The 17,693-nt window shown below is 53.7% G+C and overlaps 6 protein-coding genes across 6 annotated transcripts; 2 read left to right on the top strand and 4 right to left on the bottom strand.

Annotated features, from left to right (window-relative positions):
• Window positions 1–934, top strand: CAOG_05393 (hypothetical protein; the record flags this gene model as incomplete). Its single annotated transcript, XM_004347028.2, has 1 exon — window positions 1–934. Exon 1 carries the CDS (start codon window positions 47–49, stop codon window positions 932–934), a length of 888 nt encoding a protein of 295 aa, XP_004347078.1. The 5' UTR covers window positions 1–46.
• A 225-nt stretch (window positions 935–1,159) lies between these two features.
• Window positions 1,160–5,335, bottom strand: CAOG_08878 (hypothetical protein; the record flags this gene model as incomplete). The annotated part of the gene is made up of 10 exons (XM_011272231.1): window positions 1,160–1,275; window positions 1,473–1,746; window positions 1,811–1,834; window positions 1,920–3,569; window positions 3,644–3,720; window positions 3,790–3,888; window positions 4,191–4,536; window positions 4,610–4,729; window positions 4,927–5,027; window positions 5,323–5,335. Coding segments are annotated over 10 exons (2,820 nt in total), but the record flags the coding sequence as incomplete, so codon positions are not given.
• Window positions 5,336–5,988: 653 nt separating this feature from the next.
• Window positions 5,989–7,660, top strand: CAOG_05392 (hypothetical protein). The gene is made up of 5 exons (XM_004347027.2): window positions 5,989–6,123; window positions 6,392–6,597; window positions 6,722–6,860; window positions 6,956–7,163; window positions 7,317–7,660. The coding sequence occupies exons 1-5, from the start codon at window positions 6,039–6,041 to the stop codon at window positions 7,507–7,509; spliced, it is 831 nt and encodes a 276-aa protein (XP_004347077.2). The 5' UTR covers window positions 5,989–6,038; the 3' UTR covers window positions 7,510–7,660.
• On the bottom strand, window positions 7,604–10,701 carry CAOG_05391 (mRNA-capping enzyme). Its single transcript, XM_004347026.2, has 6 exons — window positions 10,647–10,701; window positions 10,151–10,263; window positions 9,890–9,990; window positions 9,697–9,785; window positions 9,455–9,585; window positions 7,604–9,314 (listed from the first exon to the last, which is right to left on the bottom strand). The coding sequence occupies exons 5-6, from the start codon at window positions 9,530–9,532 to the stop codon at window positions 7,722–7,724; spliced, it is 1,671 nt and encodes a 556-aa protein (XP_004347076.1). The 5' UTR covers window positions 9,533–9,585; window positions 9,697–9,785; window positions 9,890–9,990; window positions 10,151–10,263; window positions 10,647–10,701; the 3' UTR covers window positions 7,604–7,721.
• A 145-nt stretch (window positions 10,702–10,846) lies between these two features.
• Window positions 10,847–15,017, bottom strand: CAOG_05390 (glutamine synthetase catalytic region). Its single transcript, XM_004347025.2, has 5 exons — window positions 14,845–15,017; window positions 13,242–13,524; window positions 12,958–13,107; window positions 11,212–12,818; window positions 10,847–11,109 (listed from the first exon to the last, which is right to left on the bottom strand). The coding sequence occupies exons 1-5, from the start codon at window positions 14,958–14,960 to the stop codon at window positions 10,983–10,985; spliced, it is 2,283 nt and encodes a 760-aa protein (XP_004347075.2). The 5' UTR covers window positions 14,961–15,017; the 3' UTR covers window positions 10,847–10,982.
• Window positions 15,018–15,440: 423 nt separating this feature from the next.
• Window positions 15,441–17,693, bottom strand: CAOG_05389 (hypothetical protein). Its single transcript, XM_004347024.2, has one exon. It carries the CDS (start codon window positions 17,533–17,535, stop codon window positions 15,655–15,657), a length of 1,881 nt encoding a protein of 626 aa, XP_004347074.1. The 5' UTR covers window positions 17,536–17,693; the 3' UTR covers window positions 15,441–15,654.

Here is a 17,693-nt window from a genome sequence, read left to right as displayed (position 1 = left end):
TTTCCTCCCACGAAAGCAACTGTACCATGTTGGCCGCACTCAACTCATGCCCCTCATCTGGAGCAACATCGTCCTCAACGGTGTTCACTCAAGCGTCCAGAAGCCCCTGCAAGTCACATCGCACAAGCTCAAACTGAAAACGCTAAGGCAGCTGCTCACTCCACGTCCCTCGAGACCAGACGCCCTCCAATGGTGGATCAACAAAGTTGGCTACGTGCCCTTCGAATCACTGGCCAACTCCATCAGAACCAGTCTAGTCACATCCAAGCAAGCCTCCCTGCTCTGGCGCATTGCACACCGCACCAACCGACTGGGCGCCGACTGGCTGGAAACAGATGGTCAAGCCCTGCGCGCCGGCTCGCTCTCCCGCGAAGAGTACGACGACAGAATTGCCACTGGGCGCTACGACTGCGCGCACTGCAAACACGACGGCCGCTCGGCCAAAGAGACCTGGCACCACATCCTTGTCCGCTGCCACACAGCCCAAGCGGTTTGGGAAACCGCGAACGCCATCTTCCAGCACGCTCACTCAAGTTCCCTCCCAATGTTCGACAAAGCCCTCCTGTTCGGTCCCTTCCCCACCACGCTTGCGCGTAAAAAGGAAATGCGAGCGCTTGCCACGATCCTGTACCACCTCGGACGCTGGGCGATCTGGCGCACCCGCTGCGAAGCAAAAATCAACAACACATTCACACCCAGCCACACCACCTTCATCAAACTCGTCCACTCCCGCGCCCTGCAGGACATTGTGCCGCGAGCCCCGCCTGCTGACTCTCCCACGTCGAAGATGTGGGGAAAGTGCATTGTCAGGTCAGAAGAGAAGACCACCATTTCACTTCTACCTCCGAAACCCGGTGAGCATGAGCAAACCGAGTCACCAAGCGGCGCCCGTATGACCAGGACGCCGGCACCAAACTTGCATCCGCAAGAATAAGTTAAACACGTTGCCCTTGTCACTTACTCTTTAGCCCTGATCATGATCTTCCTCTTTGTGGTTTTTGAGCTTTAGAAGCTTTTCCACCCTCGAATAAACGTAATACCAAGAAAAAAATGCATTCTTCGCACGACAAGACATCAACAAACAAACAAACAGTCAATCAATCAAAAAAAAATGAACATATAAACAAACAAACAACACATGCATTCAGTCACAGTGCAGCTACTTGTTCGTCCGCTTGCTGCGAGCCGGCTGCTTCTGGCTGCCACTGGCTTTCTTGGTTTTGGAGCCATCGGCCCCAAGCATCGTCGTGGCTGCCGCCTGCGCCGCCTTTTGCTCTTGGTCAGAGAGAGAGAGAGAGAGAGAGAGAGAGTCCGTCTACAATTGGAGGAGAGAGAGAGAGAGAGAGAGAGAGAGAGAGAGAGAGAGAGAGAGAGAGAGAGAGAGAGAGAGAGAGAGAGAGAGAGAGAGAGAGAGAGAGAGAGAGAGAGAGAGAGAGAGAGAGAGAGAGAGAGAGAGAGAGGCTCACACTCACCAAACATGGGCCACAACAGAGGAGGGAAATATTTGCGGAAGTTGCTTTGGTCGACGAAAAACACATTCTCGGCGAGGGATTCAGGGGCAATGGAAACCCGCCCATCTGCAAAAACACTCAAGGCCAGTTTGTACTTCGACTTGGCATCAGAAGCATCTGATTGGTCTTGATCTGCCGAATTAAGCGCCTTGGATGAATTTTCTACCAGCGTTGCCTGTTCGGTCTTGCTGTAGACCGTTGACTCGTACAGCTTCGCGTCGCCAGCTTGCACAACCTACAAAATCATCCCGGTAAGTACCACCCTCAGCATTCTGATCGCCAACGAACATCAAACATACTTGAAAGTCTTGATCAGGCAATTTCTGGAGCATGGATCCGCACGGCAAGTCAGCAACAAAGAAGTTCGTGCAACCAACATCCGAAACGTCAGATCTCACACAATGTTACCTCGTGAAACGTGTAAAAGTCAACCGCTGCATTGTTGATCATGCCGTGATACACTGTGCCGGGTAAACGGCAATTCGGCAAGAATGGACCCAACTTGCCACCACGATCGCACAGCTCGATGGAGCTGGGATCAGGCTTCGGGATCTCGAGATGAGCGATCGAAGAGTTGTCGGCGAATCGCGCTCCTTGGTGCAGCTGTTTAAGACGGATGACATCACTCCCGTACTCGAGTGCAAACGAGTACAAGCGAAGAGCAAGGGCGGCTGCACAGGCTGACTCAAGTGACAAGGAGTACTGCTCCCCTGGTACCGACTTGTCAAGCAACGTCTTCAGCGCTTTCCAGTGACGTGGGAGAGGTTGAGATGGGGCTTGCTGCGCATAGAGTCGCTCCAGCCGCGAAACCAACGCATAGCCAATGAGCATTGGAAGGACGAGCCGAGACTCGACGATGGTGCCAAGCGAGTTCGCCTCGACCAAGTTATGACCGGAATCATCTTTGACGACCGGATTGACGAGTACTGCACACCTCAACGCAGAAACCAAGGTGGATTCAATTTGCTGCATGTTGAGTGAGCTCACACGGTTCTCGAGGGCCGACCCGATCGCCTTGACGAACAGCTCAGCATCGCTTGCGTTGAGCGATTTGGAGTTGGACGACGCAACATAGGTCACAAAAGCATTTGTGGACAAAGTAGCGCAGATTGCCTCCAGGCTCCGGGCGTGACCGGACGCGTACATCAACACGCGTTGGAAAACAGCATCTTGAGTGATATCGAAGTCTTGCGGCCAAGATGTGGGTCGCTGAGTCTCCATGTAATACTTCACATAAGCCACCGACTGTCCGAAAGTCAAGCACGGAACTGGAAAGCGCGTAAGCGAATGCGACGAGCCGCGGATGAGCTCCTCCAGGGGCACGAAGGTCAAGCCGGCAAAAAGGGCTGTACAATGCCACGTTTGCGGTGAAATAGACCGGATTGAACAGGTGACCATGGCTTGGACGATGGACTGGAGAAAAGGACTGTCGATTTTGTTTGAGACAGGATGCCTCGGCTCTGGAGCGACACCCTCGTGGATCAGGGCTCTTTGAAACTCGTCCAGAATCAGCACAAACATCACTCGGGGCGGGTTGGCGGTAGTTAGAGCGGGCGAGCTGGAACTCGAGCTGGACGAGGACCCTGCAGCAGCGACCTGAAGTTGAACAAGATTGGGCGGGTACTGCATGGCATGCATCGCGATGATGCCTAAAACTTCCGACAGCGTGACTCTTCCAATTGCAGCGGCCACCTCTTGCACCTTAGGGAGGTTCCAAAAATTATCTTCGTTGATGTAAGAAAGCAGGACGCGGTACGCAATGCTCAGTCCAGCACCCAGTACACGATCCAAACTGCCAAAAGGGGTGGTGCTGTTGTAGGTCACGTAAATCGGGACAACTGTTGTGGCATGGCCGCTTGCTTGAGTCATTTGAACAGCGTGCCTGACATACTCGAGGGAGGCACGGGTTTTGCCGATTCCAGGAATACCAGCCACGATTCCCAGTGGAAACCTCTTGGGATTACCAGGAGGTTCGGTGAAAACTTGCTTGTAGTGGTCCTTCAACATAGAAAGAATGCCTTCATCCTGATACTGATTTTCATTCGGCAGCAGGATCGGCTAAGCAAGCAAACGCACACTGGTCAGTCAACGAAGCCGACACTTTCAATCTCAGCTCAAATTCATCTCAATACTGTGAAATTGCAAGGGGCGCGCTTGAGGACTCGAGCACGCATCAAAGCGTCAAAACGAGATTGGATGGGATCAGCACCTGAAATTTTGCCAGAAGGAGGTGAGTCGACTGCATTCGCACATTCACTCTGGGACCGTGTTGACTGACCGACAGGAAGAGCCGGCGCGGAGGCGAGGGAAGCTTCGAGATCAGCAACTTGGTTTGCCGAAAGTTCAGCTCGAGGTCGGGCAGCGGCTTCTGCCGGAGCTACTCCCAACACAGCACGATCAAAGCCAACAGGTAAGCACAAAACAGAACAGAACAGAACACACTCAATCACACACACACACACACACACACACACACACACACACACACACACACACACACACACACACACACACACACACACACACACACACACACACACACACACACACACACACACACACACACACACACACACACACACACACACACACACACACACACGACGACGACGTCGATGACGGTACGTCCCAACACCAAGCCAGTTGCATTCGATCGGCTTTTTTTCAAACACGACTCACCTGGACGGGCGGCTGCTGACTGAGCTTGTGCGAGCGCATCCTGAAGTCGTGCGATCTGTTCCTTACTCGTGATCTCGTTGATCATGGTCCTGAGCAATTTCGCTCCAACTTCCTCGAAATCCCGTACACCTTCTTGAGAAGTTGTCAGCTCCAGCCTCGCAAGAATATCTGCACCATTTTCTTGCGCCTCTTTGCTTGGACTGGCCTCAGCAGCATGCGCGCCATGCAATAGCTCCATGAGTTTGTTGCGTTGATCACGTGTGTTGGGCAAAGCTGCTGCGGGAGTCAAATCTGTGGTGACTCCAAGGCAAGCATTCAAAGCCTGCCAACGTTGCACCTGTCCAAACTGGATTGTACCCGTGTCAGTCCGGTCTTCTTCTATTTCTCTTCTAGAAGAAGAAAAAAGCTGCTTCACTCACCGAACTCATGTTGTCAATGTCCATCGGTGCTGCGGACGAACTTGCAGCAAGCGGTGGCGTTGTCTGCATATCAGTTGAAGCAGTCGCTTGAGGAGGGGATTGGGATGCATCGTCGTTCTCCTAGTTTTGAGAAAATAACAAAAGGGATGATGTGTTAGCTGGCGATATGATCGCGGTGTGGCAGTTCTACAACAAAGACTGTTCACGCTTCGCACAAGGAACGAAGCCGAGTGGACGAGGTCGACGAACAACACAAAAAATGGCGCGCAACTGCCAAGACGTCCATTGCGAGCAAGTTTGCTCCTCGCCGCTCTCACCACCACTCCCCGGCCCCACAGAATCAGTTCTTTCAAAGGAGTTTGTGTAGAAGACGAGAGGGAACACCGGGGAGGCCAGGACGACGACTCAAGAGCCACATCTGAAGCAACAAAAAGCAAAAAAAAAAAAAAAAAAAAAAAAAAAAAGCACGCTTGTTGCACAATGCTGCTGCCCACGCTCATGGGCCGAGTCGACAGGGCGGCGGCTCAGTCGCACGGCGCGAAGAAAGTGGTGAGAGTGTTCAAGCAGAGCGACGCCGAGGCAGTTGGGAGGAAGGCACGCGACAAAAAGCCAAGGGGGGGAAGGGAGAGCAAAAAAAAAATAAAAATTCAAACCCAATGACAGACAATGACAGAAAATGACAGGCAATGACAGGCAGGTCTCGGTCCACTTACGGTTCTGGGACGCTTGGATTGACGATCAAAAGAGTCCGATGCTGCACGCCTTGAAGGAGCCGAAGAAGAGGGCGCCGAAGCGGGCTTGGAACCGGCCGAACTCATCGTCAAAGTGATTTTTTTTTTATTTTCGACATCGTGTCGTTTATGGTGAGTTTGGTTCTTTTATGAAGCTTCATCATGGCAGAAGACGCTGTGTTGAGATGACATCTTGCTGATGGCTTCGCTTTTCTTTTGTTTTGCTTTCGGTTGTATTTCGTCGTGATTTTGGTTTTGACTTCAAAATGCAAGCTAAAATCGAGCTCCCAGGCTGCGCTCTGTGCTCTCCTACTTTCTCGATAAATCACGCAATGACCTCGCATCAATAACCATGGTGGTATTGGTGGGTTAGGGATTGAAAGGGGCGCCCAGTGCCGAACACGCTGAACTCAACAGCGGTCGCAACTTTGTCGTCTGTTGCGTTTGTGTGATGTTTATGGTCATGCATTTTAAAAGAAGGAAAATAAAGTCACCGAGCTTCTGTGGTACTCGGGTGCAACCAATCAAATAAATAGCAATGGAGGTTTTGCTGGGAAGCGGTCGAAATGGAGCTCGGCAGCGACTCACCGTGTGCAGTCGATCATCTACGTTTGTTAACAAACAGCTATCTTCAACATTCATGTCAGTCTGTATTTCACCTCACGACTACACGCACGACTACCAAGTTTTGAATCAGAATGGAGATTGTGATTGGACTTATCGTGACGGTCGTCTTCATTGCACTCGCCCTCGCGCTGCTCATGTTTGTCGCCAATCGGAAGCGTAAGGCAATTTGTCTTGTGCGGTTGATGTTGAGCCATTGTTTTGCCTCCCGTTTTGTGCGACTGCCGTCTCTAACGCGCGGCCAGAGCAGCAGCAGCAGCAGCAGCAGCAGCAGCAGAGGCGACGGGTTGCGCAGTGTGGCTGTGGCGGGTCTCTTTTCGTCGCCAGGCACCCGCGCGCGTATCGACGTGCGACTCTATGCATGTACTCACTCGTGTATTCATACATGTGCCCTGTTGCGCTCGTGTGTGCGCTTTGGTCGTGACAGAGTGGCACGGGTGGAAGGAGCTGCACCAACACCACGTCCTAGAGTCCCACCTCGTCAAGGCCCGATGGCTGCTCAGCTGGCGCGCATTCTGCTTTGTCTACTGCGTCGTCATTTGGATTTACACGTTGGCTGTATCGGGCAACAAGGGTGGATTCTTTAGCTTTTACACCATCTGGAACTACTCGATGCTCACCGTCTACTTTGGGGTAAAACACACACAATTGAAAGCCGACGCAGCTCAAACTGCTTGCAGTCACAGCTCCGTGTGTATGTTGATGCTTGCTTGTTCTGCATGATGTGACTGACTGACCTTTGGATTTTGCGCTGCAGAGTGCCACATTCTACACATTGTCGCACAGAAACGTGCACACTCCGACCCCTGTCGAACTGTTCTGGCGCCGTTCCATTTGGGTGCTGTTCGAAATCTGCTTGGTGATGGCAACACTCGTCGATGCTGTGACATGGGCTAGTAAGCCGGCTGGATCAGAGGCTTTGTGTATTTCATGTTGGGTGGAAGTTGAGCTGCTCGACTCAATCGCTTTGGTCCTTGGTAACATCACCCAGTTTTGTATCCACAGTCCGTCCGAGACGATAACACAGACCTCGTCCTGAACGTCAGCAGCTACCACATTCACGCCCTCAACTTTGTCTTCATTCTGGTTGACGGCATCATGAACAATTTCGTCTTTATGCCGTCCCATTCTCTGTTTGTGTGCCTCTGGGGGTTTGCCTACGCCATGTTTGCATGGGCGTACTATGCTGGTACTGGCGTGTAAGCGCTCCATTGGATTGCATTGTTTGTTTCATTGCTTCGCATTTGTTCGTCTGGCTTGTTGTAGTTGTTCGTTCGGCTTGCCTCCTGCTCGAAAGCTCACTGTGCTACTGTGCTGCTCTTTGTTGTGTGCCTCTCTATCTTGACGCTTAGCTGGAATTATTCCTTCTTGGACACGAGCAAATCCGTGGCACCCTTGTGGTATATTGGCTTGCTAATTGGCCATGCAGCGCTGTTCTTGCTATTCTGGCTCGTCGTTCGCAAACTCAAAGCCCCGCGACTAACTGTCTACGAGACCCCCAGCGATCTAACCATGCCGCTGACTGCAGAGAGGGAAGCGGAGTAAACCTTTCGAGTCATATTTGTACCTGTCTCCCGTCCGTTTTGTTTTTGTTCTCAGGTGTTGTTGCTCTACTAGTGTTGAATTTTCGTTGTGAGGTCTACAGCCAACATGTACTTTGTATGTATTGAGTTTGACAAACCATGTTCACCATTCAGAAGCAACAGGCAAAACAGAAATTAGCGTCGTCTGACAACAACATCAGAAGCGACACGACGTCAAAGCACCGTGTCGTCATCGTCGTCATCAGCATCACGATGACTGTAGCGCGATTGTGTCGGTTGTGGAAGAACGGCAGGGGTGGCCAGCACTGGCTGCGGAAGGGTCTCGTTCGACTCGAGCGCCGTGTTGCGCCAAGAGTCGGCTGTAGGCTGACCAGCATGTGCTGATGGTGGAGCAGATTGCACGCCAGCTGCCGAGACCACAGGCGGCCCTTGCTCCATGTCCATGTTGCCATGCAGCGGCGCTTGCGCTTGGGCTTGGGCTTGGGCTTGGGGCTCGGCTGGCTGATGGAGACTTGGTTTGGACGGAGCAGCCTGAGGGCGATTTGGGTCACTGCGGTGGTGCTGCGAGTGGTGCGGCGGTGCAGCGCGGGAATTGCGATCTCTTCCGCGGCGCATCTCGCTCAGCTTGTCGAGGTACCCAACAAAAATATCTTCTGTAATGTTGTCTCGAATGGAACGGATGACGCCTTGCACCGTCGAGCTGGCGTTCGGGTAGCTCTTGTCTGTCCGGGTCTTTAGGTACTCCCAGCCCCGCGCAGCAGTGTTGAAACGGCATTCAATAATGCGCCCGTTCAGCTCCTGATACATTTGGTCGTTCGGAAAGGAAATGCGACCCGCTTGCTCAATCGAGCCGTTCGCACCACCCATGTACAGCGTTCCGACGTATTCTGGCAGACATCCAACAGCCTGGGTCTTGGACGCCATCAGCAGGAAATCGACCGAGTTCAATTCCGGAGGCTTCCATTTCAACAGAGCGTGGCATCGTCCGTAAACGTACGGGCCTGGCGGCTGCAGCACCAATCCGTCCTTTTCGTGGCCTACCTCCATGGCCAAAACCTTGCGGACGTCCGAGAGCGGGTAGAAGGGCTTGACGCGGATGGACAATGGCTCGTCCGCGAATTCGTCCGGGTGTGCAGTTCGCCGCTGCTGCCGAGGTCCACAGATTTCAATCTCGGCAACCTGCAGACGCGACGTGAAGGGCAGCGTCTGGCCAAACTGCTGGCCTTGGAAGAGGACGACATCGAAAATCAGAAACCTTGCGCGTCGAACACCGTTAAACACATCCTGAACCAGCTCGCCGTCCAAAAGCGTGTCTTGTACTCGGCGATGAGGGTCTTTGCGCTGGGGAAAAATGAGGTGGTCAACCTCGATGACGTTATCGTCACGGTCGAGCAAAAAGGTGCTGTCGTTCATGATGAGCATCATGTACCGTGTCCCGTCCGCCTTCCAGCTCAAGCGATAGTCATCCTTGTCAAGAAAGTGAATGTTCTGGCTGTCCAGCGAGACAGGCTGCGATCCAGGAAACCCACGGCAGCCAGTCCATTGCGCCACCTTGCGTTTGATTTCCGACTCGACCTCGCCAGTAACCAGACGCGCGCTCGGGACGCCTTCGACCGTGACCTCCTCGGGCCGCGATCGCTTTCGCCGAGAATCCTCGTCACCGTCATCCGCGCGACGAACTACACCACGGGCCCCAGGTGCTTCCGCGATCAGCGCTTCGGCGTTGTCCCAGTTTGGCAGCTCTGGCACGGGAACGTTGGTTGCATCCACGCCGTACTTTTTGCAAAAATCGGCAATGTAATGGGCCTAGTCGGGGGGGGGGTTGTAGTGTGAAGACGATTTGGCGGAAGAGTGAGGGAAGGGCAAGAGATTCGCAACTCACAACAAAAAAAAAAAAAAAAAAAAAAAAACAAGCAGAAAAGCGCACCAAGCAAACAACCACAAACCTTGTAAATGCCAGGAGGACGTGCCTGCGCAAATTGCATGAGCGTGTACTCGGGATCGCAGCCCAACTCTTCGACCATGTAACTAGCAATCAGGAAGCCCGTACGATTGAAGCCATGCGTGCAATGGACGCCTGAGGGAGATTGTCATGACACGACACGAGCTATAGAGTTAGATAATTGCGACAATGGTTGACACACTGGCTCGCTTCGGGGGGTTGAAGCGAGCAAGTTGTGTGCTTTACCAATGTACTCGTCTGGACGTTGGGCCAGAAAGGCAGTGCATCGCTGTGCAAACTCGCGGTAATTGTCATCTGTCGGAGCAGAGCCGTGGCTACGTCGACGAAGGCACCGTTACGGGTTGAGTATTCTCGTTCGTGTTCACACAACACAGCAAACATTTCGACGACACAGCTCGCAACAAAACCCAAAATTTACCCTTCGCACGGCAGCTTAAAGTACTGCACTCCGCGAGACGTAAAGTCGTGCGAGCTGTAAAACCGCGATGTCTTTGTGAGGTCAATCACAAGTCCAATCCGCTGTGGTGGGGGGGGGGAGCAACAGGTTTTAGTAAAGTCAAGAAGGACGAAAACGTTTCGTCGGAGCAAAAACCCAGCCGTAGCCCGCATTTGACAGGCACTGCATGTGAGCAATTCGAAATAGCTTGTATTGTTTCTTTTGAGCATAACGATCCAGTACCTTGTCGCTGTCTGCGCTAGACAGGGCGTCGAGCGGATGAAACCTGCGATCGAGCGGCACTTGCGGATCAAACTCCTCGGAGAGGGGCACTTTGAACGGCACAAAGCGCGTGTCTGTGGGTTTACAGAATGTGTGTGTGTCAGATTGTGAGTGCGTTGACTCGAGCGTGTCTGAGTGTCTGAGAGTGTATTGTTGGTGATCGCGTTGGAACGGAGATTGCCGACGCGAATACAAGCGGCATCACCAACCGCCCAGTGCTAGTCGTTGGTGCGAGCGCGAGAATGAGCGGGCATCAGCGGCTGCGGGGACTGGAGCGGAGGCCGGTGGGGAGGGGATGGAAAGCAGAAAACGAGACGAGACAGCGACGACCACACAGAGGACGAGGACGACAGCAACGACCCGCTCCTGCGTCTCAACGCAAGGAGAGCAAGAAGAAGCGGGGAGATCGAGCAAAGTGAAAGCGGGGTGAGGGCGTAAGGAGAGCAGCGAAACGCACTCGGCACTGCTTGGCCTGAGCGCGGACAGTCAATCCAACGCTCTGGCAGCGCGGGTTGCTGCATCCAGGACTCGATGGGGAGAAGAAAAAGAAAAAAAAAGTATGGACTGAGACAACTATGCAGCAGAACGGCAAAGTGTGCAATCACTCCGCACAACGACGACGTGACTCGTCCAAAAACAACAAAGAGAACAAGAGTTTTTGCTTTTCTGGTTTGATTTTTTTTTCTTTTTTCTTGTTTGTATTGAGAAACAACCACAACATTAAAATCTAGATACATTCATTCACGAAACAACAGCGACGAGGCACAGAGACGGGTGGAAAGAGCCCCTTTCTTTACTTGAGGAAGAGCATGTCGGAATACTTGGGAAGAGTCCAGACTTCGTCAGGAACAAGGTGCTCGAGCTTATCGCTGTGCACGCGAGCCTCAGTGATGCATGGCTTGATAACATCGCGGAAGAAGCTGTTTCAACAAAGGCATCGTGGTGAGTTTTCACTGTTTTCGAGCAAAATCACAACAATCAACCCACCCATCCTCGACACAAAAACACATCATTCTACTCACATGGCGTGCTGCTCGGGGGACTCGTGGTGCTTGTGGCGCTCGGCAAGCTTCTCGGAGAGGTTCTTGGAGGCAAGGAGGGCGCCCTCGACGTGAAGGGTCACGTCACCGAGGCGGCGGGTCTGCTCCTCGAGCTTGGCGGCAGGGTTGAGCTCCTTGACGCTCTTGATGGAGGTGGCGAGTTGAGTCTGGTAGTTGACGCCCGAAGGGATGACGTGGGCGTTGATCAGGTTGAGGGCGCACTGAGCCTCAATGTTGATCGTGTTGCAATAGTGCTCAAAGTAGACATTCTTGCGGGACTTGATCTCGGAAGCAGAGAAGACACGGAGCGACTCGAAAAGTCGGATGCTCTTCTCGCTCTCAAACTGCGAGAGGGCGGCGACAGTCTCGCGAAGGTTGGGCAGGCCACGCTTCTCAGCCTCGACAACCCACTCCTGCGAGTAGCCGTTGCCGTTGAAAATGATGCGCTCGTGCTTGCGAAGGTTGTCGCGAACGACGCGGCGAATGGCCTTGGGGAGCTCAATGCCCTCGGCGGCAGTCTTTTCAATCTCGGTGGCAATGCTGCGGATGGCGTCGGCAACAATCGTGTTGAGGATGGTGACGGTGGCACCGACGTTCTGGGACGAGCCGACAGCGCGGAACTCAAACTTGTTGCCAGTGAAGGCAAAAGGAGAGGTGCGGTTGCGGTCGGTGCGGTCGCGCTTGAAAGGAGCGACAGTGCCGCCAATGTTGAGCTCGGAAACCATCTTGGAGAGGCTCGGGCGACCGTCGGCGCCACGGCCGCCGGCAGCGGAAGGCTCGGACTTGTCGTCGTAGGCAATGAGCTCGCGGACGAGCTCGTCAATCTCAGAGCCGAGGTAGATGGACATGATGGCCGGAGGAGCCTCGTTGGCGCCAAGACGGAAGTCGTTGCCGGGCGTGGCAATGGAGGCGCGGAGAATGTCGGCATGGGCGTCCACGGCGCGGATTACGGCGGCGAGGAAGACGTGGAAGGGCATGTTGTCGCGGGGGCTCTTGGAGGGCTCGAGGAGGTTGACGCCGTAGTCGGTGGCCATCGACCAGTTGTTGTGCTTGCCAGAGCCGTTGACGTAGGCGAAAGGCTTCTCGTGCAGCAGGCAGGTGAGGTTGTGGCGGGTGGCAACGTCGCGGAGGACCTCCATCATGATCATGTTGTGGTCGGCAGCGAGGTTGGAGTCCTCAAAGATGGGAGCCATCTCGTGCTGGCCGGGGGCGACCTCGTTGTGGCGGGTCTTGGTGGGGATGCCCATGAGCCACAGCTCCTGCTCAACCTCCTGGATGTAGGCCATCACGCGCGGGGGCATGGTGGCAAAGTAGTGGTCCTCCATCTCCTGACCCTTCGGGGGCTTGGCGCCAATGACGCTGCGGCCCGAGAACAAGAGATCGGGGCGAGCCAGGAAGAAGCCACGGTCAATGACAAAGAACTCTTGCTCGGCGCCAAGCGTCGTGTGCACAGAGCGGACCTTGTGGTCGCCAATAATCTTGAGCAGGCGCACAGCCTCGCGCGAGAGCGACTCGGACGAGCGGAGCAGCGGGGTCTTGACGTCGAGGGCCTCGCCAGTCCACGAGCAGAAGCAGGTGGGGATGAGCAGCTGCGGGAGCCCAAGAGAAAGAAAAAAATAAAAAGAAAAAAAATACGAAAATCAAAAGGGGGAAAAAGTGTGAGCGAACGTACAACTACAAGAACAAAAACTTGTCATCACAAAAAACAATGATTTGTTTTGGCTGTACCGTGAGGCCGTTCGTGTTCTTGACGAGGAAGGCGGGCGAGTTGGGGTCCCAGGTGGTGTAGCCGCGAGCCTCGTAGGTCGAGCGAATGCCGCCGTTGGGGAACGAAGAGGCATCGGGCTCGCCACGGATGAGCTCACCGCCAGAGAATTCCTGTGACAGAGTTGGTCAACGAGTTGGCAGCAGCAGCAGCGGGTGTGAGTGTGAGGACAAGTCCAAAAACAACGGCAACCAGAGCCCTTTTTGCACATCTTCTTCCTCTTCTTCTTCTTCTTCTTCCATCTTACAAGGATGGTCTTGCCTTCGTTGCCAGTGAAGGAGATGAACGAGTCGTCCTTGCGGGCAGTGGCAATGTGGATGGGCTGGAACCAGTGGGTAAAGTGGGTGGCGCCGCGCTCGACAGCCCAGTCCTTCATGGCGTTGGCAATCACGTCGGCGACGATCGGGGGCAGCTGGCGCGACTCGCGGACGCAGGTCTGGAACTCCTTGTAGACGCTCTTGGGGACGCGCTTCTTCATCTCGGCGTGTGTGAAGACATTGACGGCCCAGTTTTCCGACCACCAGTCGTGCCTGAATGAGTAGAGAAGGGGTGATTGAGTGAGTGAGACTGTTATGTTTCATGTGTTGATGGTGTACTCGCCGTCCATCCCCTTTCATGATATCCATAGTGATAGTAATAGTGTTGTATTGGTTTTTTTTTTTTCCCCCCTTCTTTTTTGTTATTTTGATATATTTGCACCTGTCAACTGAAACGACACAACAAAAAAAGTGTGTGCTTTTTTTTTTAACTTTCTTTTTTTTTTTTTTTTTTTTTTTTTTTGTTTGTTTTACCACCATTAAAAAACAGCCAGCCGATTTTTTAATCAATAAAACCGAGCGAGCAGCTGATGCGACTCAGAGCCGAGACGAGCCGAGTGGTCATCAAGAGAGAGAGGCAGAGTCAAGGGAGAGTCAAGAGAGAGAGAAGTAAAGAGAGATAGAGAATGATCAGACGAGCGAGCGAGCGAGGTAAAACGAAGCCCGACAGCAGTCACTCTCACTCTCAATGCGAAAAAGCCCAAAGACACAGAACGGGCAGAATGGACAGAATGGACAGAATGGATGGATGGCCACAGCACTCAAAAGTGGGTGGTTGGTGGTGGCTCAACAAAAACTACCACGCTACGGACTCTCTCTCTCGCTCTTCGCTTCACAATCAAGAAGCCAATGCATGCAAGCGCGATCAAACAACATGAAGTTTGCTCCTTGTGTTTGCTGCTTTTGGCATCGGATCGGAGGAGGAGCAAAAAACCAAAAAAAAAAAAAAAAAAAAAAACGGCTCTTTTTAAAAAAAACCGGACGAAAGACAAGGAATCACGTTAAAAAGAATAAAATAAAAAAGAATAAAAAGAATAAAATAAAAATCTGCAACCTCGTGGGCTGCGGCTTTTCTTCACACACACACACAGTTTGCTTTCGGTCGCCCAGCACGCCTCGCTGTCATTCTCACCAAGCAACCCACGACATTGAAAAAGAGCTCATCACTGAAATCCCCGTTCAAAAACGAAGCAAGCTCGTCATCAGAAATCGAAATCATGCGTTTCGGTTTTTTATTTTAATTCTTTTTTAATTCTTTTTATTTTATTTTATTATTTTAAAAGCCCTCAGTTTCAACCTCAGTCACGTCAAAAAAAGACGTCTTCCTACTTTGTGATGCTCTCTCTCTCTCTCTGTGCTTCCCCCGCCTTCTATTTTGCCCCTTCACTCATTGCAGCAACCGCCACAACAGCAACGAAAAAACCCACCCCTCCCCCGATTGCTCGCTTGAAGAGACCAAGCGAAAAGAAAAAAAAAGCGAAAGAAGCCAGCACACATCCAAGAGCGAATCGAACACACCACTTGCTGACTTACATGGAGGCGCTGGTGCCCTCGCTGCGCTGCTTGGCAGAGTGCTCGGACTCGACGGGCTGGCGCGAGAGGATGGCGTTCGTGACGGCACGGCGGGGGTTGGTGGAATGGGACGACATGGATGTTTGGATTCGGTTTAAAAAAAAAATGAACTGAACTCGATTCCAAACTGGGAAGTGGACGTCTTAACGGAAAGAAAAAAGAAAAGAAAATAAGGTGGGAAAAACACAAAATACACACAATGACGAATAAGTTTGCCATGTCACGGCTCGTGCTTGAGCTTGTTTGCGAGCGTGCAGAGTAAGCGTCGTAGATTGCGGGAAACGAAGGGATGCATTTACGTCGCGCAACAAAAGGAGGAACGCCCGATCGCTCGACGGCTAGTCGCTGCTTTGGAGGTGACTTGTTTGCGTAAAGCGTACACACTGTTCAATCTCACTCAGTGCGAGGTGAACAACCAGTTGCGTCATGTCCAGTGTGCGACGACGCAATGCTTCATCCAACCTCCCATTTCCCATGACATGGTCTCGAACACAAAACGGTCTCCGCCCCCACACATCAACAGGCAGTGTGTCTGACTTCCTACCAGGTACTACCACCTCCAACTCAATAACTCGCACGTGCTTTGAGAACTCGATCCTTGCTGTTGTTGTTGGTTTTCAGACGTGTTTATGCCAAAACGACAGGAACAGCCGACCCTTCCACCACACACCAACCACACACACACACACACACACACACACACACACACACACACACACACACACACACACACGCAACATCAACAAATCTAGCAACAACACGCACGACTGTTCACAAATCAGCGGGATACACGGGCTCGGCCGTGGGATAGCCCAGACAATCGCCCAAATCCTTGTAACCAAGCTTGTCGAGCACTTGCTCTGCAAGAAGCGTGGCGTTCAACGCCAGACCTTCACCGAGAGCCACGTCTGCGGGCGCAATCATGTTGAGGTAGCACGGATTGAGCGCGTCAATCGTGTACAAGGATGCAATCGCCCAATCGCGCCACCAGTACATCAGGCTGTGTGCAGTCCAGAGGTAGCCGTAGTGGTACACGGTCGGCCCTTGACGCCAGCCGGCGATACGGGGCACGGGGGCGCGGAAGGCGGCCTCGCGACGCTCAATGATTGGTGCGGTTTGGGTGATGAGGTCGCGGCCAACGGCAAGCATCGCCTTGCGGTGCTCGGGCGTGCTGCCAAACAGGTCCGCCCCTTCGTACAGCGCATAGATCTGCTGGGCACGGTTGGCGAGAATTTGCGCAACATCGGCAATTTCACGCACCAGCGCCGCACCATCGGCGGATGCCATTGGCACGAGCGCCTGGAAGCGCGTCGCGAGCACGCTAAAGCTCTGATTCATCGCAGCGAGCAAAGGGCGCACCTCAGAGTACTTTGGCGAGTGCTCGGGCAGCATCATCTCCTTCAGCAAGAGCCGCAGTGGCTGGGTCGTCAGCGCGTGCGGCGACAGCGAGCCGAGATCGGCCCACGTATCCCACCCCTCCAAATAGCCGATACCGTTGAGCTTGGTCACGTCAGCGGGTGTGGCCTGGCCCGGCACCTTGCCAAGCACGAGCAAATCGCGCTGGGCATTCATCAGATCCAGCACGGCATCGGCAAAGGCAGAGGAAAAGGTAGCATCGCCCAAGAACGCGCCAACGTAATCCTGAATCAGCACACGCATGGCCTCGGTATCATTGGCAATGTCCGTGCGCGGATTCCACGTTGCGCGCGCAGTCAGGACGTCCTGCATCCAGTACGCATACTCCCAGCCGCTGTCAAACACCATCTGGCCGTCAATGGAGCTGCCGGTTGCCTGCTGCCAGCCTGCAATGTGGCGCAGGTCGCGCAGACGCGCGAGGGCATAGTACGGCAGAAACAGCGGGACGTCAATGTCATAGTTGACCCAGTACGCCGTCTCTGGGTGGTAGACGACCTCGCGCACGTTCTTTTGGGCGTTCTTGAACATAAAGTCAAACATGTAGGTAAAGTTCTGGTTGCCGTACGTCGGGGCTGGGTCGTCAAACGCGTACATTTGCACCGTGTGCGGCATGATGCCCATGCGCGAGTCGGCGTAGATTGGCAAAAAGTTAAAGTTGAGCGGCAGCCCAGTGTCGGGATCGACATAGTCCTTGCAGATCTGGCCGGTCGAGCAGTGGCACTTGATGAGCACACGCATGCCATTCAGCTCCTCATCGGCGAAGCGCGCCGTTTCGTTCATCCACGCCAGCATGCTCGTGTCGTTGCCGTGCGTAAACTCGCTAAAGCCGCTTTCGGTGCTAATGAAGGAGAATCCGGCGGCCGACAGCCACCTGAGGTGGTACTGGATGGATGCGACCGCGGCAGCATCCGACGAAGTGTCGTTCACGAGCACCCAGGCATGCTGCTGACGCAGGGCAATCGGGACGTCGGCGCCCGGCACAAGACCAAACGACTTGCACGCCGCGATGAGCTTGGCAAGGCGCTGCTGGCGCTCTGTGCTGTAGACAAAGTCAATCCAGTCCTCGCCCCACAACAGCACCCACTCGACGCGGCTGAGGCGGTTGGCGACCGCCCATTCAACGTAGAGCTCCCACTGCGGGAACATGGAGTCCCACGTCTCGCTGTAGGTCGATCCGTTTCCAGCAGCCGTGATGTCGAGTCCATTGAGCAGGTCGGTCAGCTCGAGCGGGTGCATTGAGTGGACGTGGAATCCGCGCACCGGCCAGGCGGGACTCTCGGACTGCTTAAACCCGGCGATCGCGCTTGCATTGCGCAACACGGACGGGACGAGCGGTGCGAGCGGGTGCAGAAATCCAAATCCGAGCTGCTGCAGCGCGCCGTAGCATGCGTACA

Source organism: Capsaspora owczarzaki (genome assembly GCF_000151315.2).
Source record: "Capsaspora owczarzaki ATCC 30864 unplaced genomic scaffold supercont2.8, whole genome shotgun sequence".
NCBI lineage: Eukaryota > Filasterea > Ministeriida > Capsasporidae > Capsaspora > Capsaspora owczarzaki.
This window is presented reverse-complemented; position numbering and strand designations above follow the sequence as displayed.

Coding starts and splice junctions, on each gene's coding strand:
- CAOG_05392 (XM_004347027.2), top strand. CDS start 6,039: ATGGAGATTGTGATTGGACTTATCGTGACGGTCGTCTTCATTGCACTC. Junction 6,124..6,391: donor GTTTGTCGCCAATCGGAAGC/GTAAGGCAATTT, acceptor TGGTCGTGACAG/AGTGGCACGGGTGGAAGGAG. Junction 6,861..6,955: donor CGATGCTGTGACATGGGCTA/GTAAGCCGGCTG, acceptor AACATCACCCAG/TTTTGTATCCACAGTCCGTC.
- CAOG_05391 (XM_004347026.2), bottom strand. CDS start 9,532: ATGGTCGAAGAGTTGGGCTGCGATCCCGAGTACACGCTCATGCAATTT. Junction 9,315..9,454: donor GTCCTCCTGGCATTTACAAG/GTTTGTGGTTGT, acceptor CCCCCCGACTAG/GCCCATTACATTGCCGATTT.
- CAOG_05390 (XM_004347025.2), bottom strand. CDS start 14,960: ATGTCGTCCCATTCCACCAACCCCCGCCGTGCCGTCACGAACGCCATC. Junction 13,525..14,844: donor GAGGGCACCAGCGCCTCCAT/GTAAGTCAGCAA, acceptor CTACTCATTCAG/GCACGACTGGTGGTCGGAAA. Junction 13,108..13,241: donor ACGAAGGCAAGACCATCCTT/GTAAGATGGAAG, acceptor ACTCTGTCACAG/GAATTCTCTGGCGGTGAGCT.
- CAOG_05389 (XM_004347024.2), bottom strand. CDS start 17,535: ATGCACCCGCTCGAGCTGACCGACCTGCTCAATGGACTCGACATCACG.